Here is a 24,985-nt window from a genome sequence, read left to right on the forward strand (position 1 = left end):
TCAACGCTGCAGACCTAGTAAAATGTAAACTTTACCAGATTGAATGTAAGGGTGAATACACTCTCTCGCAAAGAACAATGATACAGTGAACGATAACGAAATATGTATTAACCACAATTTGTACATTGCATAATTTTCTTATTTTTAATTTTGTATTATACACTCTCATTTTTGAGGAATAAAGAATGATGATGATGCAGTGCTCGTACTGTCTGTCGTCACATATGATATAATAATCGTTGTCGGTCGAACCTCGGATTCGTCAAGTACCATGTATCCCTCGAACTATTGATCTGGACCCCACGAGTTCGAGTAAGCGGGGATTTACTGTAGTTCTATTATTCAGTTATTAACAGGGTTTTAAGTACTCATGCATACATGACTAATTTTCACTACGATCGTGTCATGACATGACAATTTGTATCTATATAAGGAAAAGGGGTGTCAGTTTAATATTAAACAAAACCAATATTCATGATACATTTGCGTTGTTTACTTCGGAATATTGCGTCAATGGTCACGTGATGTTTACTGCCGTGATTGGTATTCATCATCGCGGCGAAATGACCCCGGTAAAACCCAGTTTCACGAACATCTAAACCAGGTCTTAACTTAAGCATACTTCAATGTTCATCTCAAATACGTTATATCTTTTTTCAATAATTGTTTTAAATTGTTAATATACACCAATTTTTTTTTCTCTGTCGTTTCATGCATGGACAGGTTTAGAAATATAGCCTTTAACCAAAAATTGGTAAAAGTTTCTAAAATATAAGAGTTCTAATAATTGGTTCCTGTCACAATTAAGATAAATAGTTGTCATATTTGGAGAGAATAAAATAAGAATATAAACATTGATACAAAATATTTTGTTTACTGAATGTATTTCTTTCAGTTTTGCATTGTTCCTTCTTTTATGAAGACCTTTTTAATTTAGCCATTTGAATATTGTTACATAGTAGCTTATCATAACATCATATACGTATTCATTTTAGGATTGGACCCTGGATTTGTTGATTTTATAGGGTGATGAATTGAGTTGGTCTTGACAGTTCATGTTGATAAGTCTCAAGATTCATTCAATTCATCACCCTATGAGATCGACCCAAGCAATATCTAATCCTTAAATGTCAGTGAAACTCGTTTATCAATGCCTAGCTAGAGTCTGTATTTACAAGTCTACAATAAGACGCTACGTATAAGACTTGGGTAAAAATATAGCCCTTCATTGAATCTTCATGTTCATGGCCCGTAACGTTAAAAATTCTTTCTCTTTGCAACATTTCTATTATGTCAAACATAATTTAGATATTGCTTTTTAATTTGTTATTATTTTGATAAATACACAAAATGGGTCTGCTAGCAAACCAATACTTGTTAATGGGTATGCCATTCAGCACAAACTCTTGCCTACAGGCAATGCTAATCTGGTCAATTTCATAGGCAATTCAAACGCGAGTAGAAATTGCAATATACATATACATAATGAATAATAATGAAATTGATTACAGGCGATGCTATATATATGCGGTTATCCGGTCACATTATACTGACAACGGATGAACTAGTCGTTGCAATTACCCTAAATGCTGAACGTTAAGCAGAGAATAACAATTCCATGTTTATTGACTTTGGTATATGTCCTGGGCAGGAGACAGAACCAATTGCCTTCCTCACCTGGGCGAAATGTCAAAATCTGGACACGGTAGCATTATTCCGACAACAGACTGACAAAACGAGAGAGGCAAGAAGGAAAAGAAGGAGTGACAGACCAGGACAGAGATCATAGGTGATGTAGTTAGGGCAGTAGATTTATTATACATCGAACTAGCAGGAGGTCCCAAAATAGTCATTTCATTTTCAAAATCCATGTGTTTCGGTTGCGATACACATATTTTATATATATACCTCTAAAACATTATCTGACCAAATCGAAGATTCGTGGTAAGTTTTTTTGATGGTTTCGTGCATAAGAACATATTTGATCCCTGATGTGTTGGCCGTCCTTTCCCCAAACTTCAAAAACCTGTTAATTGTACCGTTTAGGTTTTACGTGATTCCTTTGATAACCGTCAAAAACATCAAATAAGTCTACCTTTATCATCCACAAGCTGGCGTGAACAGCGCTTTCGATTTTGCCATGATATATTCAAGGGATGCAAAACCCGTAAGAGAGCATAAACCCTGGAATTTGAAGATCCGGTGTGTCAAGTAAACAGTTCTCGATTTTATTATAATATTTCTCAAGGATCCGGTGGATATATAAACAATTCAACACGGATACAGAAGTTGTATCACTAATGTATAATTACTTATACTTATAACAACAATATCCTGCAAAAATTGTCAAAAATTAAAGAGGACGTCCCATTTTACGTGTTGGTTTATGACACTGGGACCATCGTCGAACCATAGACAGCATCACGAGTTTATAAGACCTCATAGAAAGAAAAAGAAAAAAAGTCAACTCGTCATTTCATTCAGCATTAATGCATACACATATGTAAAGTATGTCACTATTCGTCAATACATAACAATAAGGTGGCGTCAGTTGTGACTGTTAAAATACTCAGGATATCATATTTACCAAATTGACAGTTAACCTCTGAAAATCGTTGTTCTGTCAATATCTAGGTATTTTTTTACATCCTATATTTAATGAAAACACAATAAATCTTTTGTTGCAATTACTTTGAGGTTCAGTACAAAATTCGGCTATTATGACTGGACTAATAAGTGTGTCCAGAGCGGAACCTTTGCATTTCGAAGATGACAACCACAACGCTTACAGTCACCGAGAGTTATATAGTAGGGCAATTATTCTACAATGCCAATGAATCAGAACATTGACCATTGACCACAAGGCCTACTTTTGGTTGTGGTCAGTTAACGCTAGCTCGTTGGTATGGTGACAAGGGGTGTTACATCGTTTAGACAGACCGTTACTAATCAATATCCATACTTACCATAATAAGGCAACGTTCAATACGACACCGGATGTCAACAAAGTCAACAATATCTGAATATCATCATTAGGTTAGGGAGGATATCGATAACGCCCCTCCTTACTGAGCTCTACAACAAAATCTGCATAAAATCTTGTCAGGAAATATATCCATAATTGTGTTTCATTTTGGAGTTGTTTACTTAGATAGTTGGTATTGATTGTATTACATAACACATACGAATATATGTATATATTTACTTAAAACAGTTAAGTGCACCTCTACAGGGAAAGAATAGCCCTGTTGTGACCCACTGCATGCTGTCGTACGAGGCGCCTAACGTGAGGCCATCTCCTCTACACCTCATGCAGAATTATATATGTCAGTCATAGCCATGATGTAAATGTGCGGTAGAATTAGATCAAACTGTATTTGTCTGCCAATGACAGCTTTCGTCTCAATCAATGTTTCTAACCGAAATTTATAATTTGTACTGTACAACTCGGTAGACATCATGAAAATATGATTTTAATGAAATCATTGTCTATATACAATAAATAAATAAAAATACATATTCAAAACGCCTCATGCGTTTTTGACTCAAACGTAGCTGCAGCGATCGTTGCTCTTGGTCCGATCAATTTTATTTTATTTTGAAATTAATGTTATCGCACAATGGTCCGATATTGTCAAATTTCAAAATAAAATATCTTAAATTTCAAAATAAAGTCGAATAGATCGGACCTAGAGCTACGGTTATCGCAGCTAATGTAAACGATGAAATAATAATTTCGATGGTTTCTAACTATAAAAAAAGGAAATGGTAAACTAGATTAAGTGAGATATGCTAAAGGTCCTTAACGTACGTTTGTATGTAATCTTTGACCCCATTATACACATCCTACAATAGATGTCAACATATCGGTGAATTTAATAGAACTGTCAAAGACACATGTTTATGTTTATGCTATAGATACGCCAGTAATTAGTTCAAGTGTAACCTCACTAGATCTCCATGTAAATATGCCTGTCCCTTCGTCACATGGATTTTCAAGATCGATATGAACAATTTTCATGACACCACCCTGATCTTAACAGAGTGTATACCATGGATGGATTTTTTCAAACATTGAATTTCCAGATCTGTCCCCGACAGAAGAAATTTAAATAAAAATAAGATGGCCGCCTTGGCGAAAGGGAAGTGCGCAACCCGATCATCCTAAACATACCGGTATCGCAATGCATATTACAGTATTTGAAAACAACAAAAGCCAACAAAAAACAAAAACAAACAAACAAACAAAACAAAACGAAAAATGCGCGTAGTATCCTTAAAATTACTTATGTTTGGTCATACGTGTGATGCTGTTCATGATATTTATGTTTTTGATTTAATTCCCCCTTAAATATTGAAATAACACATGTAAATATTAATCAAGAATTTTAATGAATGTGGTGGAAACAACATCCTGATAATTGGATGCAAGCAGTTCAACACTTTGCTATCAAAAATAATCTAGCATAAAGATTTTTTTTTATTTTATTTTTCATATTTATATTTGGTTTGTTTGTTTTACGTCCTATTAACAAAAATAGTCGTTTAAGAACGTGCCAGATTTTGGGGTGGAGGTAGACCGGAGTTCCCGGAGACCCAGTAGTGGAGGGCTAGTGATAGCAGAATATCAGACGGACGTGCCTGATTTTGGGGCGGGGGAAACCGGAGTTCCCGGAGACCCAGTGGTGGAGGGCTAGTAATAGCATAATATCAGAAGCCTAAACTACTTGGCCACCGCAGCCCCCTTCATATTAAGAATCAATAAACAAGAGTAACATAACTAATAATCGATAAAACTAAAACAAAATATTAAGATGACGACAACCACGACAGGTATATCTTGATTTAATCCTAATAATGTGACGTTCTGGAAGGGAGAACCAGGGTAGCGACAACAGAACAACAACCCAGACTGATTTTTTGTTTATTAAAGACAGCATCATGAATATGTGCTAAAATACGGGGTTGATATGAAACTGATTATAAGTGGTTGTCTTTATCTTTCTGCATCAACATTTGTTTTCTCTCCATAAAAGTGGGGACATAGAGAGCAGCCTGATCAAATATACACACGTAATGATCCAACATCCTGAATGTTTGAGTTTTCAGGTCATAACAACATCGAGGTCATATGAAAATGGGAGCCTAAGGAGACAGCAGAAAAAAGAAAGAGCAGACAAAGAGAAAGGTAAAAAGAGGATAAAGAAGAAAAAAACCCCGTATTAAATAATACATTGGGAAAAAAAATCTGTAACAGGTGTCAAATTATATAAAATTGAGTTCACTTAGATTCGTTAGGTTTTGGAATTTTAAAGTTTTCATTTTTTTCTACGTCACATGCACAGTTTAAAAAGTTCTGACACAATTGTTCACACGAGATACCTCCTCTTACTGTTCTGTGCACAGAACGGATGAGGGGAGGTAACTCGTGCACGTAGTCGAGGTAATATGTGATAACTCACCGTTAAAACGTTGTCAACGTCATACCATTAGGCCTAGTCTACGACTAAAATAACATATACCCCGACTGTCCTTTGGTGTATTTGTTCAAATTCAGGATTTATCACCGCTGAGATACTGACATAGGAAAATCCTGTTTAATTAAAGAGTTACAAATTTCAAATGACACTCCTCCTTCATAAGGTACGTTAGTATAAGTACACTTCGATTTAATGGACAAAAGGTTATATAACTCTGTACAATTCTATATTGAAGGTATTAAACTTAAGTCTTGGTTACAGTGGCAGAGGGACACGGATCCTTCAGGTAAAGTTCGAGGATTGTACCTGAGAATAACATAACTCAACGAGTACGGGTTACTAATTCAACACTAGTCTCCGTTGTGTGTCAATTGCCGGGGACAGAATATGAGATATTCTCCGGAAAAGTGACGCACGGACTGACAGCGTATAAATCTTATTAGCCCACTCTGGCAATCGGGAACCGTCGGCACGTTCAATAAACGAGTACGGAAAGTGTTGACGTTTCCCGATTGGCCCTTCCGGGGGTACTGGAGGAGAACTAATGAGTTTAGCTGGCACTACTAGAAGGCAAAAATATATACGCCAATGACCATCCAATAAACCCGTTTTGCTGCACGGGACACTGACATCAATATTTGAGTAACTAGCAGATATTTAATTATATTCGTTTTCCAGGCATTCCAAACCTAGTAAGTTTAGTATATTACTAATGGCCGATCTTTCCCTAAAAGAATAAACATGAAAAGGTATTTTTTTTAACCTTGGGCTATACAATCATTATTCGGTTAATGTTAATGCAATTTTTAAAAATATGTTAACAGGTACATTTTTTCAGAATGTCCACCGGTTGCTTTTAAGATAAATATTTGCGCACGCCACCATTTACCTTAGGGATCAGTCGAGTCACGCTTGCTGTGACGTCCCCGAAGATAAGATAACAGATTGTGTGTCTTTCTTCTCCTGTTGTCCATGAAGGTAGGCGCATAGGATACTGAACTACTGTTTACGGTTTTATATATTTCCGTTTATTTTCATAATTTTCAAACATAATACAATATAAACTATGCTCTGTATAACCGTTAATATTTCTTTGTATAAGAAGTGTTCATAGTTGACATTCAAATTCATTCAAACTTAATGTGTTATTAAGTTGTCAAGACCTGACACACGATGATCTGTAGGTCGATTTGAAGCCCTAGCATATGAGGCATTGTAGCACGTGTAAGCCAATGGAGATAACCAATTTAGCTTACTGTGATGAATGTATAGAAATATATAGATCTATAATACGCAAATGTTACTATGCTTACTGTATTTTTTAATATAAAAAGACCAGCTGGGAATGTTTTGATTGAATATTGATTTTTTCAAAAATGTTTAATAATTTCATGAGCTGTGTACTCGTATGTGCTTTGTATCGGCAGAATGATGTCGATAGGGCTTCAAAGAATAATTTTGAGGGATTATTATTTTCGCGTTTTCGGGGTATAAGTGTTTCCGCGAAAAAATACATCCCGCGAAATCAGTAGCAGGTTAATCCAGACTTACCGCAGCACTATCAGTCATTGTTACTATATCTAAATTACACCAGTAAAATATCCTGCGAATTTGTCCATTGCGGCAAATCCGCGAAAATGACTTTTACAGTATTCGATCTGGTCCTTCTAAACAATAAGTTCAAACACATTTATATCTGTGTTATTGTATAAGAGATGAAAACACATTGTAATAAAATTGTTATCAAATGTGTCGTTTAAGCAAAAAATAAATGAATAAATACATATTAAACATTATAGTGACCCTGACAATTTTTATCATCGAACCAATTTTTCCGCTGTAGCGATTTATAAGTATACAAATATTAAATGGATAAAAAAGGCACCGTCAAGTAAATGAATGACGTCATTATTTCAATTATCATCATTATGAAGTTACAATTAAAAGCACAAAAAAGTCAATAAATGATGTAATACATTTTTTTGGTTTGGTTTGGTTTAGTTTTGTTTAACGTCCTATCAACAGCTATGGTCATTTAAGGACGGCCTCCCCTGTGTGAAAGATGCATGCGTGTAGTGTATGTGTGTGTATTGTGGGAGGCTGCGATATGTTCGTGTTTGTCTCCTTGTGATAGCGCGGAACTGATGCCGACTTTATAGTGCTACCTCACTGAAACATACTGCCAAAGAAACCCAGCAGGACACTCCACCCTGTCACATTATACTGACATCGGGCGAACCAGTCGTCCAACTCCTAAATTGCTGAGCGTTAAGCAGGAGTAGAAACGACCATTTTTACAGACTATGGTCAGTCTCGGCCAGGGGACAGAACCCAAAGTCTTCCTCACAGGGGCGAACGCTCAACTAAAGGCAAAAAGTGAGGCATTGTCAAGGGAGACATATTAGGAAGAAGAAAGTTGTTTAGAAAGAAGAGAAAAGATAAGATCCCAAATTTAGTCGCATCTTATGTGATCATGCAATGGTAGCAGGTATAATTCTTACGCCCTACTACTGCAGGGACCTTAGAACAAATTACCCACTTAGATATTCCTGCAGTGGGAATAGTCAGCCAATCCCCTGGAGCTATGAGATAAGACATACTTCACTTACTAAGCCTACCGCTGATAATTCACGTCCTCGTTTCGTGATACCGCATTGATTACTTACTTTAACAACGCAACATCTTAAGGTGATTCGGTGCATTTTAGAGTCAGTTGACCTAGTCAGCCTTTCAGCCGATAGTTTCTGTCCAGACATAAAACGACTTGCCATAAGCCTTTCCATTGAGTTCTATGTTAATTTCTATTTTTCCTGATTTCTTTTCTTTTCATTCCGATTTGATGAAATACGACACACAACTGAAAATCTACTAAGGGGGCGCGGTGGCCAATTGGTTAATGCGTCTGGTATGATTCTATCACTAGCCCTCCACCACTGGGTCGCGGTTTCAAGACTTGCGGGGGGCAGTCAATAGGTACTGGCCGTAGTTCGAAAGTTTTTCTGAAACACCAATATCTGGCACGTCCTTAAATGACCCTAGCTGTTAATAGGACGTAAAACATATTTTTTTATGGCCACATTTAATACTTTGTCTGTGGGAATGCCGTTAACATAAACTTATATGCAAAAGTAATAAGTGATATACATATTTCAATTACACGGGCAATCTAACTGTATCAAGAATACTAAAATAAGAACAGGATCTTTCTCCAGCTATATGAACTTTTATTTTATCAAAATTGGACGAAAAACAAAGTAGGTAATTTTTTTATTGAAAAAATGGGAAATTAATATGAAATTGACTTACACGTACCATGCACAGTTTATGACACGTCACTTTGTATTCTCTTAGTTGTATCCCTGGTCATAACGGTTAGTTCTGTTTGACCAGATTTAACGCAATTTCATCTGTATGCATTTTAGTTATAAGGTCTAATGAATTAACAGAAACCATAAAAGATTCATATACAAGTAAAGCTCAACTATGTCAGCAAACGTTAATCCTGACTTGTAGTATCTGTCATTGTCAACGACTTGGCGAGTGTGTGTCTGTTTTCATGAATGCTCCTTGTACATTTAGATCATGCAATTCCCCTTTCTTGATAGTAACGTCAATGGTTACCAAACATACAGTGTGAACATGTTTTAGTAAATTCTTTATTCAAGAGCTTGCTCGAAAAAATCATGATTTCTGTGCTAAACTGCTTACAAATAAAAAATAAACTAACAACATTGCATAGGTTCCTCGAACCGTAGGTTGATACAAAATAATAATAATAATAATAACAGACTTTATTTAAATTCGATAACACATTGAGTCAATGACTCGTCTCACATGTGGTCGACATAAAATGTACAATATTTACAACATGGATATGACATACACGTACATACATAAGAAATTAAGTAACATATCACAGGTAATAAAACATTGTATTATCTTTAAAACAAAAAACAAAAAACAACAACACACTCCTGCATCGTGTATCCAATAACAAAACTACGTAATACATATCACAGATATATTGGTATGTGATATCACACAGGCTTACAATAAAATATGTCACACGTGTATTGGAAAATAAAAAGTTGGCTAAATATCATGCAATGCATAAATTCTCATGCTGCATTTTAGAAGATTTAAGAAACGCATAATGCGTCTAATATACATACATGTCATTGTGACAAAGGGTAAAAAATTACAGAATATACGCTAATGTAGCGTGAGTTAATACCAAAGTGTTGATTAGGGCATTAGGAATAGTAATTAAGATAAATTCTAAAACTTCATTTAGATACACGTGTGTCATATTCCAGGTACTACAGCAGATAGATATTTCAGGAGGGAAAGGGGGTGCAGATTTTTAATTTTCTTTACACTTGTCTTTATAGATTACATTGAGATGTTTTTTGCACTCGAACAAAACATTTGGCAACTTTTCTGGTCGCCATCTCAGAGGGTAATATGTTATTTCGTTTTGTAACATGAAAATTGATGTTAAAAAATGATTTTTTCATTAGTTTGCATCGTTGCTTATCACTTTGAGGACGCGTTCGTGACCGAAGGGTTGCGGGTTCGAGTCACGGCACGGCACTGTGCTGTATCTTTAAGCAAGATCCTTTACTCCGCTTGTTCCAGTCCACTCAGCTGTAAATGAGTACATGGTTGGGCAGTGCTAGAATTGTTGAATGCTAGCTGTGAGCGCCGAAATTGCAGCACTGTCTGTATGTTCCCCAGGAAGTTGAGAGATATATTGGCCGGTTGCAAAGGCCCCATAACCACGGACAATAATTTATGAACCGCTTTGAGACGACCTACGACCTAGGTTGTGATAAAGTGGTTTATAAGAACCTCGAATTGTTATCATTATCATTTTACTACGGATTACAGGATGAATTTCGTCGACGAAGATGAATAAGCTTAGCCTTCAGGAACGCTTTGTTTTATTTCCCATACATATTTAAGAGATTCCATGTAAACCTTTCCTTTGTTCATGTTTTGCCTTTGGTATATCCATCATTACATTTTAGCATGAACGACGTCTTGGTTTTACACCTGGGTATTCTCTTGATATTTTCCCGGTGTCATTTGCGGTGTCGGATATTCTCACTCCTCTGGAACACCTGGTTTTCACGTCATTTAAATGAGGGCTTAATATAAAGCGCCATTTTGTTTTGGTGTGACCTCATGATTTATTTTATCAATTTTGTGTTTTGATTTGTCCTTGTGTGTTCAACAAATGGTACATTTAGTTGTCCTATTTTATTTTATTCATTTAAAATGATATATTAATATTAGAGAACAACATTTTAAACCAGAAAATGTTAGAGTTACACATGGTTACACATGTAAATATTCTAGATTTACAATGGGTGTTTTCATCCCATTTGGGTTTACATGTTTACCATGAAAACAATGTTGTTTTTACATACTTTTGTGATATGTACATACCCATGTCATCATGACGAATAATTTTTCTTTTCAATGTTCTGTTTTAAAGTATACGGTCATCATGAAGACTACTTTATGGATAGTATGTCTGGCCATCGTTGCTGTGCACGGTCGGCCAGAATCTAAGGAAAGAAGATACGATGGGTATGTGTGATCAATGATAGGCTGTTAATTTTGTTATAAGTTGCTGCATGACGATGACTGGGGGTTATATCAGAGATCGAAACATTCATTAGAAACCTTCTTTTTGACCAATCAGCGGGTCAATATGCCTAATCACAAACGGTAGGTAATATAACAATCACTATTTTTGCCAAACCCACAGACCTAGTCACACTGGTGGGTGAAGATTCAACTACTATTGTGACCCTTCAAAAGGTTACAATAGCGGTCCATATATGTTTAGCAATAGTGGTTGCCTCTACACCCACTAGTGTTATCGGGGCTACGATAGTGGGTGAGTTTATATTTTCAGCAATAGTGATTGCCTCTACACCCAATACTGTTATCGGGGCTACGATAGTGGGTGAGTTTATATTTTCAGCAATAGTGATTGCCTCTACACCCACTAGTGTTATCGGGGCTACAATAGTGGGTGGAGTACTATAGGCTCTCGACCAATTACCAAACAGGAAAACACATATATATCTATTTATGAATTACACACGCTTATTATCTCAGATGTATTGTGTGTCAATTCAACATTGATGTTTCAAATCTGCGTTATCTCCCTTTTTTGTGAAATTTAATATTTTAAACTGATAGAATACATGCCTTTGCTTCATAAGTATGAATGATTGTCATAATAGTCTTGAATGTTTCCCGAAAAACTTTGACTACATTGTCACTTTTTAAACAAAACCTAAAGCAATACATTCTTATAATACATGAATTGTATATGACAAATGTTTTCGCTAGAATAGCGTTTACATAAATACCACAATGTTATTTTTTATCTTCAGCCATCAAGTTTTGAAGGTGTTTCCCAATCTTTTGGAAAACTTCAAGAACATCGAAGCCCTAGGAGACAAATACAATGTAAGAACTCATTATCTGCATTTTTGGTATTTTGGGATACATTTTAACCTGACAACATGTCTAATCCAAATCTGACATTCTTTTTCATCCAACCTCTGAGTAATTCGACATCCTTTCTGATCCAACATAAAGTTGTTAACCTCTTTTCTAACCATAATCTGTCGCAGATAGCCTTATTTGTCAAATACTTGTCTGTGATATGGAATGATACTGCTAGCTGTGCATATGCGCGGCGGCCAAGTGGTTTAGGCGTCTGACATTCTGCTTCTACTAGCCCTCTACCACTTAGTCGCGGGTTCGAGACCTACGTGGGGCAGTCGCCAGGTACTGGCCGTTGTTCGGTGGTTTTTCTCCGGGATCTCCGGCTTTCCTCCACCATCGTAACCTAGCACGTCCTTAAATGACCCTAGCTATTAATAGGACGTAAAACACAAACCAAACCAAACATATGTGAGATCCCAGGACCGACCCTTATCAACAACAAGCTACTTGTAAAACGATAACACTGTGTATATAGGTCATACGTTACGTTGATCAATGTAAATAAAACAGAGAGCAGACATAGATAGTCTTCCTGTTAACTCTAAGAAACGTTTATTCGATACAGTTTCTGTGCAATCAATTTATGATTATTTACATTCAATTAATTTCTATAATAAGATATGATATATTTTATAAATAATTCGTTTGCTATTAATATATTTTGACATCTTTTCACTTTTGAACCTTTTGTTTTTTGTTTTTATGTATTCAGTTTTTTGTGAATGTCTATTTTCACACTGTTATTTGGCCCTGAATCTCAAATTGACGATGGGCCGTAAAAACAATACAATACAATTCAAAACAATACAATACAAAACAATACAATACAATACAATACAATACAATCTTCCTGTTAAGCAGTATTTTGCGAAGCTTCTTTGTAGTTCTTTATGCGTGATGTCAGCATTTATATATTATTGGTATACTAGCTTTGACCATAGCGTTTAGCTTATGATGTCACTGTTACGGGCCCAGTTGTGTAAACATTTATTAGCTTAATCAGTGATTAGCGCAAATTTTATTTTTGTGTATCTTTAAAACTCAGCTATTAAGTCAGTTACAACTTTCCAGATAGCCAAAATGTCAGAAGAGTGAATTGCATCCAAAACTACAAGTGTCTACCTTGTATATTTACCAAATTATAAGAGGTTGGAAAATGTTGTTAAACAGTGATTATGCTAATCACCTTTTGAACAACTGGGCCCTGATCTCATATTTCAATACCAGAATATACGATTTGATTACAGCCTTATTGGCGTATACAATTGTAATGATACGAACGACAAGCATCCCATTTCAAATGTTCAGAAAAATATAATGATGATCTTTAATTTGTAGATATTAATTTAGAAATGATTAATAAAGTTATGAAATTATTTGAAGGAGCGAGCAGAGTCTAACAAAAAACACAGGTATAACGGATCAAGTAGCATGCTTCTTTTAAAGGTTGACGATGATTCTTAACTTACGATATCAGGTTTGACTGAATTAATCGGTAGGAAGCATAATGTATCTACCAATTTTCTCCCATGTTTTGAGATTGTGTATGTTTTCATTTTTAAGTTGGACTTTTGGAACCACCCTAAACATCAGAATGGGACCTACGACATTCACGTGACCCCTGAAGAGGTCACAGACGTCATGGCTGAGCTGAAGCAATTAGGGGCGAACGCCAACGTATGGATAAACGATATCCAATCGTAGGTTGTTATTTTGATAACCAAGAATATAACAAGATATACAATAGGTATATAAATCTGGAACCCTTGCGTTACCCGTATTTAAAGTTGTTTTTGTTTGACAATGACGACAGATTGTTTTACTGTTTTCCGTTAAAGTCCGCATTCGTCTTATTTATTATAGATGCTCTGCAAGTAGACTTACTGCTGTTTTCTACTTTTTCCCTTTTTTTTTGTTTCCACTTGAAATAAAACATATATTTTTAACGTTCAGCCTCATGAGCCGAGAGAATATCTGTAAAAATAAATCACCATGGTGTCTATGGTGGTTTTTTTTAAAGGAACATGACATGTTCTAAACTTGTAAGCGTTTGACTATTATTCACTGCAGGCTTAAGGTACAAGATACGATTGTTTTACTTTAGTGCATGATCGAATAAGGAATTCGCTGATCGCTTCTAAATTTTTTTCTTCTTGTTTTCAAACATATCTTATTTATTTTTAGCAATCAAAGGGATTAAACTCAGGTACACGACATTTTTTTTATTATAAGTGATGCCAAACGTTTTAACATAGTCTCATTGTATTCGATATGAATGTCTTTAGTTTGATTTATTAGGGTCTAACGTCATATTAACAGCTTAGGTCATTTAAGGACGTGCCTCCATGTGTGTTGTGTATGGGTAAATGTGTTTGTATACTGAATGCGGTATGTTGATATTTTCCCCCTTGCGATGTACTAATCTGATGCCGACTTTACAGTGCTATCAATCTGAAATACCATGCCCAGGACACCAAACATAGTATTAAATGCGAGTACATTATAATAACAATGGGTAAACCAGTTCTTGCGATTACCCTGAAAGCTGAACGTTCAGCAGGAGTCAACGACTACCAATTTAAGGACATAAAAATGTCCCGGCCTTGGGACAGAACCCGTTGCGTTCCTTGATTGGGCAAACGTTAAACAATAAGAATAAAATTGAGATATTGTCAAGGAAGGCGATGGAAAACAAGAAGGTTGTTGAGACGTAGAGAGAAAAATCATACATCAAATTGTTTTGCACGGGGTGCATGATATTTATTTTGATAATTTTGTGTCCCCAAATAGAGAGTACAGAAGGAAGTCCGCAGTTCTCCTAGGGTCTTCTACCTGTACGGATGAACCAAAAATAAATACAGCAGGTAGAAAAAAAGACGGAAATAAAGAGATGGGAAGAAGGATAAAGAAGTGCAGTTCTGAAAGTTGTCTAATAACTAGTTTCTAACAACTATGAATATATGTATGAAAACTGTACAGCAAGTATAATATTGTTTTAGAATGGAAGATAAGCATCACCAGTAGAGGAACGTAGAATAGTGTTTTGTTGAGGGACTGGCTGAATATGAGCATAAAACACTCCTAATCTATGTTCCTCTATCAAAGGGACATTGAAAAGACATTGACTGATCTGCTTGCTAACTTATCTGCTTGTTGATTTTAGGCGTCTATAAAGCAAAGGTTTCTCTTCGTTTACATCTATGTATAACCTCTCTTATTCTACCTGGTTGATCGACTGGTAGGGCTTTACATCCTTGCACCGGATATCTCCGCAACTAGGACAGAGACAGTATAACGTGATTTTGGTGAAAAGTCTTTAAAAATGCATCACAATCATATTGCATACACAGTTTTTTCTTTTTCTTATAAAGACAACATTTAATCATATGTGGAGCCGTCAACGGTTTGATGTGTCCGTTCTACATGTTTTTTTCTGCTTCAGATTAATAGAAGAATCTAGACCGTCTGATCGCCAAAAAAGAGCCACTTCGACAATGAGTATGAACCATTATCATTCATATGCTGAGGTGTGTCTAAAATATTTTAAATTCATGGTTAACGTTTGTCCTTTCCTATGTACCAGTGAAATATGTTTGAAATTTAAAAATATATATCTATTGATGTGCAATTTTTAGTCGTTGTTTTTATTTCGTGTTTAATTGAAGTAATAAATAGGACAACAAATATTTTTTTATTGTTTTTTTCTTGTCATTAAAATATTTTCGTGTCAAACACATGGATGTCGTGCACATTGTCTACTAGGTAAGCAAGTGAACACTTTATTTTGCTGGTAATGGAAATGCTCTAAAGAACAATTAATTTGGAAGAAACAAAAACTTTACATTCGTCTTCGTTTGATTGGAATTTTCAGATCAACGCTTTCCTGAATTCCATCGTGGCTTCGAATAATAATACCCATCTCTACAAACTCGGTTCTTCTGGCCAGGGCAGATCTATCAATCTGATTAGGGTATGTAAGCCATGCCCTTACCTACAAAATCTGATCATATGTGCAGTTCAATCTATTATTCTGATTAGAGCAAGAAAGTCACGCCCACCTTTATGAACTCTGGTTATCTGTCCAAGGCAGATATGTTAATTTCATTATGGTAGGCAAGCTACGCCCACTTCTATAAAACTTTGGTGGATGTTTTTATTTATCCTCTTATTACAGTTATTATACATACAAATGTACTGTGCCATAATCAGCCAACCGTCAAATTGTATACAATATAATCACCATGGTACTTTTCCCGTTTTTGTATCTATAGTGTGTGTCATAATCAGTCAACTGTCAAATATAGTATAAAGTATTACTTATGACACTTTTTTCAATTATATATATGATATTTTGTGTCATAATCAGTCAACCGGCAGGTTGTATGTGATATTATAATCATGATACTTTTTCAGTTTTTTAATAGATATACCGTCATATTTATTCAACCATCAAATTGTGTATAACATGATTATTATTGTGTTTTTTCAGTTTTCTACCGGTACGACATCCAGCGGGGCACACAAGAAGAGCATCTTTATGGACGGTGGAATCCACGCTCGTGAGTGGATAGCCCCTGCCGTTGTCCTTTATATGATCGATCAGGTGGGTGTTCAAAATTAAGTTGTTACGTCATACAATGACGTAACGATGACGTACCATATGTTTTAATTGATATACAATATCTGAAAAGTTTTTAGTGTATGGAATGAGTTTCGTGAGGGTACAATATCTTCGAGTTGGAGATTCTGTTTATCTTATGATAAACCTATGATGTAAAATGGCACACTATAAAATAGAAAACAAAACGAGAAAACGTGACATTTTCGTCTTTTATCATGTGATCAAATGAGTCATTATATGTCACTTGTTTAAACATGATGGGATGGCTGTCTTGCAATAAGTAAAAGGTGTATCACATGATGCGTATTGGTATTGTATACAAAACGGCCACGCGCATACGTGTGACATCATAAAGGCTTATCAGACTCCTTCGAAATGACGTCATAATTGTTTTTTACAACCTTTTGTCCTGATAAATCTTAATTTAGATATTTTGATAGTGTTTATAGTGGGGAAAGTACGTCATCAGTTCAAACCACGACACTCGAGACGACATACTATCCCCATTTTTAACGCACTTTAACAAATACAATATACATTGTATATATTTCTTGTTGGCAACATTGTTCATGTAACTCTACAGTGAACTGGCCAATCCGAAATAAGCTTTTCAAACGTTGGTCAATCTGTCATGTGCTATGTATGTTTGCTGACAAGGCGGACAGTTTCAATTATTTATGGCAATATCCTGTCTCAACGCTTTTATGATACAGGTTAAGATTTAGATCAGCCATATTCTTGTTATAGTGTATGACAAGCTGTGCGTATGATGCTAGTGATCATTTTCTGTGAAAAAATATGTTAATGTCATGTAAAATGCATACGACACACGATTCGTGTATGTGGAATTCACACACTGTTCGGATATTAGTTTCAGTAACAAATCAAGTTAAGTGCAAGCATTTATTGGATGACGTCAGACGGTTGAAGGTGAAGCCTCGGATAGTGTATATTTTGTTGATAACTAACTAACTGGTTTTTGTTTGATAACATCTGATAGTTGAGGATATAGCGATGGGTCGGTTTGAAATGTATTGCAGTTTATGAGGAACCAGTTGATTTATAGGTTTGGCAGTACCTTGTTGAGGGCATTGTAACTGGTATGGTTAACCTTACATTGTTATGCATTAAAGAATAGAGTACTCACGTTTTGACAATCGCAATAACTGTTTTAAAAACGACTTATTAAAATAACCGGAAATCCAGAAGATGGCTTTAGACTCTTCCCAAGTGTGTGACAAATTTGTGTTTGAATAGTTTTCATTTTGTTTTTGAGATTTGCTCCAAATAAGACTTGGCTTTATTGTGGTAGGAGGGGCTTAACAAGATGGAGGCGTGGCTGTATCGCAGATTGGAATAGCATATTTGTTCAGTCAGAACAAGCATTGCAAATGCATCCTGTTAGAACTAAAATATAAATTACGTAATTGATGAAATAATGTTATCATGGTAAAATATTACATTGCGCAAGCAGGGTCGCGAAGTTTCATTGGCTAGCAAGGTAGTGTAAACTCCTTTTATTAATGTTCAAGCTCTAAAAGTATTCACAGAGGATGTGCATCTACAAGAGAATTCATAAAGCACAAACACTTGACATAATAAAAAAAAACATGCATCCAATCCATAAATTGGCGAAAAGGATAAAACAAATGCTGCTAGAATATACCAGCAATATAAGGAGGGGTAATTGCTTCATATAAATATTTAATTCGCGCCATGTTTGCGTTTTTGATAGGAAATTAATAAAAAAAAATCCAGGCAAATTTTGTTCAAAATGGCGGAAGATATACAATACATGTATATCCCGGAACAACACACCAATATTTAGATGACGGCTTTTGTTTGTTGTTTGCTTTCATATGTAAACACCCGCCATAAAAAGTCCCTACTAGTATATTGGTTGCAAGTCACACGAATGCATGACGTTTTTCTACCTCCTCCGGGGAAGAGCTCTTTTATCCCGGAAACAAAGTATTGGCAAGCAAAATATTTTCTTTATTTTTAGTCTTGACCATAAGATCATATACTTATGTCTTGAGCAGAATGTTTTCCCTGCATTGTTGAATTTGCCAATGTATCCTGTCGTGAAACATTGGAAAATAACACTGCTACGAATATTACCGTGAATGCAGTATTAAATTTCGATGTCACTGTATTTGTTTAGCTGGCTAACAACCCTAACTCTGACCCAGACATCGCCAATCTGATGGACAAGTTTGACTGGTATCTTGTACCACTTGTCAACCCGGACGGATATGAGTACACCAGATCCAGCGTGAGTAAACGGGATCAGAACTTCTTTTCTAGCAATTGTACACCTTTTTCATCCCTCCAAGGCCACCAATTGAATACACAAAATGATAGGTAAAAGGTAAACATAAGTATGCGACAACACTTTGATTAAAACCTTACGCTGCTCATTTTGCTGAAATCCCTAACCATGGAATTTGGCAGACTTGCACATTGGTGCCCGTTTGACTTTGTTTTCCTTCACTTAACTGCGATTAATTATCATCATAGACTCCTTATTTATCACATAACATAATGTGTCATCCAGTGAAACTACCCTTGTCATATTTTTCGCGTATTAACCCATGTTATATGATCTATCAGCACTGTGTTTGGATGTAAGTTTCAATTATTTCAATTGTGACGTCACGAATTGGACATGACGTCAAAGACGTACGCACTGGAGTCAAAATGACGGCTATTTACATTTCAAGGTTGCTTGAAAATTGTCGTTTTACACGAATAAGTGCCATAAATCTTGATCGTGTGATAAAAAGAATCTAACACTCGTTTCGTTTCATAGAAAATTTATGAAACTCGTCACGAGTTTTAATATTTTAGTTCGCCAGGGGCTCGTTAAATTGAGAAATTCTTAGCCACGTTTCATAAATCTCATATGAAAGGAAAACTATCCTATATATTAAAGATTCATTTTATTAAAGCAAAAACAATTACCAAATGACCAAACAAGTAATCGGTTTAAAATTGCAAACGTTGATTTATGATTTTTGTAGGTCAATAAATAATATCATCAAATCAAACAAAATGTTTCGCGCTTGAAGTTCCAATACGCTTGCGTGTTGTTTATCAACACTAGTTTATCAATTTTAAGATTTGAAAAATAAAATCGCTTGAGCTCGTTTTCTTTTGAATTTTGCCCAAAATTATATTTCTCTCGAGTTAGATAATAAACAAAGCGCACTGGTTGTAGGGTAAAAACAAGTTAACACAAACATAGAAGAAGTAAAATTCTGTTTATAAAAAGACATCCGTAGTTTTTTAAGCCGGGCATTGAGGAGGTCACAAACCTATAAATAAGGTTCTTGAATGTAGACCCTCAGCCTTTCGTTTATTTTGATAACGCAAAATCTGATTGTACTGGTCGATATTTCTTTGTCTTTCCATTGAAGCAGTATTTTTTTTTTTTATTTATAAACAATAATGAAACTGAAAAAAAAGAGGTTAACAAAACACAAAATGTAAACACGCAGTAGCTCGCTAAATTTTGTGTTTTGTTTATAACGTCATCTCAGCAATTTTTATTATTTACAAAATGACCCTTGAACATTCTATAGCTGTCTCTGTACGGAAACTCTCTTTACAGGATCGTATGTGGCGGAAGAATATGGCGAGCAGTTATGGAACGCATCACTCCTCTTTCCGCGGATGTGGTAGTGACGAAATGGGTGTGGATCTTAACCGTAACTTCGCCTATCACTGGAACCCAGGTAATACGCACAATATTCAATCAGGAACATTAATTGTCGGATTAACATCAGGTTTATCTATTGTCTTATCGGTTTAATAAAACCTAACATAAGCAAATCGTGTATAATACGGCATTCCTTATAAGCAATGTTATTCATCCGAAGTAAACTAAAACACATATATACCATAAACGTTTTTTTTGTTCTCCATCATGGTCCCTAACTTTCGCAGATTTGCTAAAATGGTTCAATTTGCGGGATCTGTTATTCGTGAACTGAAGGTATAGTGGTCATCACATATACTGATAACGAAAGTTATTATTAATTTTGCGGGATTAGAATTGTTGAAAATGTATTGCTGAAAAAGTCGAATAAAAAAACTAGAACTCCAAAAAAAGCCCAGCCCTTACGATAAAGGGGATTTTCGGGCAACTTAAGCTTTTCACTGTAATCTATATATGTTAAGGCCCTGTCTCCTTCAAGCACACATACACTAGACACATGGAGGCACGTCCGTAAATGACCTTGGTTGTTAATAGGACGTTAAACAAAATTAAACCAAACCAAACCAAACCAAAGTTATCTATATATGTTTAGGAAAACATTAGAAATATTTACTTTGGTTGGCTTTTTGAATAAAAAAAGACTAACATTTAAATAGGTGGTTCCTCAGTTCAGATTTTAGTAACTGTTTTGTTTTTTGTCTGCCCATACTTTGGTCTACCTATTGTATACGTCCTTCACTGTCGTCTCTTGCCATTTTACATGTATCGTCTTCTTCAGTTAGTCCTACTATTTCACATTTCGTGTGATCAGATTTTAATAAAACATGGTCAGTAGATTTTAGACAGAAAGAGGATATGTTCGATAATGAGCAGAACTCGCGCGTATCTATTTAGCAAACTGACAACCGATCTCGGTACTCTTTGTTGCTAATGTGTTGTAGTTTTATTCTTAGTCACCATAATTCTGCCTTTAAAACGTGTACACATTTTAAGCCAAAGGTCAAAATCAAAAGTCAAACTGTTGTATCTGGGTACTACTTAGGGTCATTGATGTGTTACACACAGTATTTCTATTTCTCAAACTCAAGGTGAATGTTATACGTTAAAGTCCAAGGCCAAACTGTAGGATTGAGATATTTTTGGGGCTATATTGTTGTAACTTCTTATCTTTTATTCATCACAAAGTAAATGTTATACGTCAAGGTCAAAGTGCTTACTACTGTTTCTAAACTTCCGTGCCTACATTATACTTACTTACCTACATAATACTGATTGTCGCATCATGCAAGCAATTGCTCTTATTTAATTTTCATTAATTTGTACATACCGATTTTGCATTCAATTTTTGTTGAATTTTTATGATTTCTTTCCCTTTAGCTTATTGATCAGAGCCCGAAAAATTTCCCAATCACTCATTGATAATTTATTTTGCCAAGATATAAAACAAATCATTTCAATTTGACATACTTTACAACTTTCAATAATTCCATATCAATATTTATAAACAAAGAGTTAATAAATATGCTGTTTTTTGTTTTTTATTCTTAAACATTTTTTTTAATAAGTTAACATTTCATATGGGATGAAACGATGCTATTTATTAAGCGATATAGTGCTGAAAAATATGACAGTTTGTTTAAGGAAAAAGTTTCTATTTTGATCAGGCTATAAAGGGATAAATCTAGTTGAGCATATGCAAACTAAATAAATGGCGAAATATATTTGAACTTAAGATGTCACCTCATCACCTGACTAAAATGAAACACGTTTCATCATATATACTGATTTTTTCTATGATTTACTATTCCATACACTACTCTGATTCTTCATTTTCAAAACATATTAACGTGGTTTCGATTCAATAAAAGTAACAGCCTGCAACAATCCTGCTCTTCATTGTAGTATTGCGATACATTTGTAACCTAGTATGGTAAAAAAAACAAAAAACAACAACATTATTAACAAATAATCATATATTTTATAATTAATCTGCTAGATTCAACTTGTTACTGATGAAAATATATGTAACATCATGTGTCTTTAACTTTAATATCACTTAACAATTTAGCCAACGGTGGCAGTTACGACCAATGTGAAGAAACATATGCCGGACCTCATGCTTTGTCTGAACCGGAAACGCAGGCTATGGCGCATGCGCTTGACTCTGTATCAAATCATACTTTGGTCTACCTCAACATCCACAGTTATGGACAGTACTGGATCTACCCCTGGGGATACACCTCTCATCTACCCGCTGATGCCTCAGATTTGGTAGGTTTATCTTTATTAGTATGATACAAAAATTCTGAGAAACACGTGCCTTTAATCATTAACCAATCAAAATGGATCTTGCTCTGTCTGCCAAATGGAGGCTATCGATAAAACGACAAGTACTCCCGGCGACAATTAAAATCGTGATTTTTTATGAACAAAAATGTAACAAAAGTTCAACCAGATGTGATAATAAAATGTATGCTGCCAGTTATTAACATAAGTGCTTCATAAATCAACGTTATCAAGATTCGAATGTAACATATAAAAATGTGTTTAAAGATCTATTAATGGAGGTGTACCTTACACTATTTACATTAATTGCTGAGGTATACATGTATATCATTAAGTAATTACGTGCGGAGTCTCTGCTAGAACCCGGATACACTGGGCTTCCTTACAATGAGGTGTTGACAGTTTTAATATGACATTGTCGCCCACATTACTTTAATAGATATATTGCATTTTCCCCACAACCACTATAGGTTCTCTCACTTTCGCCTAATAGGAGTCTCGCTAGGAGCTGATAAACAATTTTGGTTTCTGTCTAGTGCATGTGTACCACCGTGGACGTGCAATCATTGTCTACTTTTTTAATCAAGAAACAATGCTTTACGGTGTCATCTGTCACTTTGACGTCATATATCAGTGCTGTTATTTCCCCGTTCGGCAATAGCTGACATTTATTGGAGATAAAGATCCGTAAAGTGTCTCAAATTTGATAAAAATGATAACCAACCATCACTCTTTGGGAAACTAACTATGTAAATGTTATCTGTAATTTAGGTATAAAGGATTATTTTTGGCTTGACACTTTATTTACCCAAAGGATCACCTTGGCCGAGTAGCTGCCTCTGCCATATACCACACCCACAGGCATCGCTATACTGTCGGCGAGGATACAGTTGTTCTGTGTAAGTATATGGTACAAGGTGTGTTTGTGTGCCTGCCTTACGTTAATGTTTTTTTATTATTCTTAAGAAAACATGTGTATGTAATAAATGTTCTGAGTAGACTAGTAACGAAGGGTTGCAGGTTCGAGCCATGGCACGGCACTGTGTTGTATCTTTGAGCAAGATTCTTTACTCCGCTTGTTACTCAGCTGTAAATGAGTACGTGGTTGGGCTGTGCTAAAATTGTTAAACTATAGCTGTGAGCGCCGAAATGGCAGCACCGGCTGTATGCTCCTCAGGGACTAAAAATATTAGCCTGTTGCAAAGGCCCTATAACCACGGATAATAATTTGTGAACCGCTTTGAGACGACCTACGAACTAGGTTGTGATAAAAGAATCTCGAGTTATTGTGATTATTATTCAGTAATCACCGTGCATAATTTTCAACGATAATGTTGTTAATTTGAATAAATTTAGTTTTTGAGTAAATTAGTGAATATTTCTTAACGATAATTTCATTTGAACGGCTGTGTTGTTGGTCAATAAAAAGATAAATAAAAGGCAAATAATGGATTATTTATTGGAACATTAACATTTTAGCATATTTGGCATTGCATAGTTAAATCATTAGCTCTACTCCATACTGTGTGCAGGATTCCAGAAATATTACAGGAATCCGTGATTTAAAAAAGGCTTGGAAATATTGTTACTCATGTTTAGAGCTTCCTTTTAAGAATACTGCTAAAATTGCATAACATGGACATGTTTGACAATTAAAGGAACATTTTGCTAATATTTTTTTGCAATATTAATACTTACTTCTTTTGGATAGCACTTTCGTTAAAAAAACCCCACTGATTTTCCTTTGATGCTTCAGACTCTGCCGCTGGGGGCGCTGATGATTACGCTAAGGGCCATTCCGGTATCAAGTACGCCTACACAGTAGAATTGGGAGACACCGGTCACTATGGTTTCATACTTCCGGAACGTTACATTCAGCCTTCCGGCCAGGAAATTTGGGCCGGTGTTAAGGCTATGGCTCACGAACTGATTAGGGAATACAGTCTCTAGGCGTGGTTAATACTGTAAACAATTAAATATTAAACTTCTTTTGTTATAACTTGTTAAATATTCATTAACCTCTAGTATTTTTATTTGATTATTTTTCATATTTTTCACGCATATTAATTTGTAAAAATGTTTTACTTATTTCCATACATCTATGACAGCAAAAACTGCCGCAAGGTCCATGAGAATTTGATGCAATAGCAACATCATATAATAGCGTGCTATGACGTCATTGACGGTGCCTATTATTAGACAAAATGACCTTAAAACAATATTTCCCGACACCGTTTTGGTATGTTCATTTTGTTTGGCGTATTTAAAAGGGTCAAGAAATATTTAAGCCTTGGAATTTCCTTCAAATGTGATGTTTTTATCCCAATAACAATATTTCCCGACACC

General features: G+C 35.4%; 1 protein-coding gene across 2 annotated transcripts; it reads left to right on the plus strand.

Annotated features, from left to right (window-relative positions):
* The first annotated feature begins 6,375 nt into the window (after positions 1–6,375).
* On the plus strand, positions 6,376–24,647 carry LOC110448357 (carboxypeptidase B-like). 2 transcript variants are annotated; one of them, XM_021494554.1, is made up of 12 exons: positions 6,376–6,458; positions 10,981–11,075; positions 11,894–11,969; positions 13,575–13,711; positions 15,454–15,538; positions 15,883–15,981; positions 16,501–16,614; positions 18,797–18,907; positions 20,246–20,369; positions 22,422–22,624; positions 23,454–23,538; positions 24,396–24,647. In XM_021494554.1, exons 1-12 carry the CDS (start codon positions 6,453–6,455, stop codon positions 24,587–24,589), a joined length of 1,329 nt encoding a protein of 442 aa, XP_021350229.1. In that variant the 5' UTR covers positions 6,376–6,452; the 3' UTR covers positions 24,590–24,647. The 2 variants fall into 2 exon arrangements, with proteins under 2 accessions (XP_021350229.1, XP_021350222.1); XM_021494547.1 differs by lacking the exon at positions 6,376–6,458 and adding an exon at positions 9,376–9,939.
* Positions 24,648–24,985: the final 338 nt, after the last annotated feature.

Source organism: Mizuhopecten yessoensis, unplaced genomic scaffold, assembly GCF_002113885.1.
Source record: "Mizuhopecten yessoensis strain PY_sf001 unplaced genomic scaffold, ASM211388v2 scaffold419, whole genome shotgun sequence".
Lineage (NCBI taxonomy): Eukaryota > Metazoa > Mollusca > Bivalvia > Pectinida > Pectinidae > Mizuhopecten > Mizuhopecten yessoensis.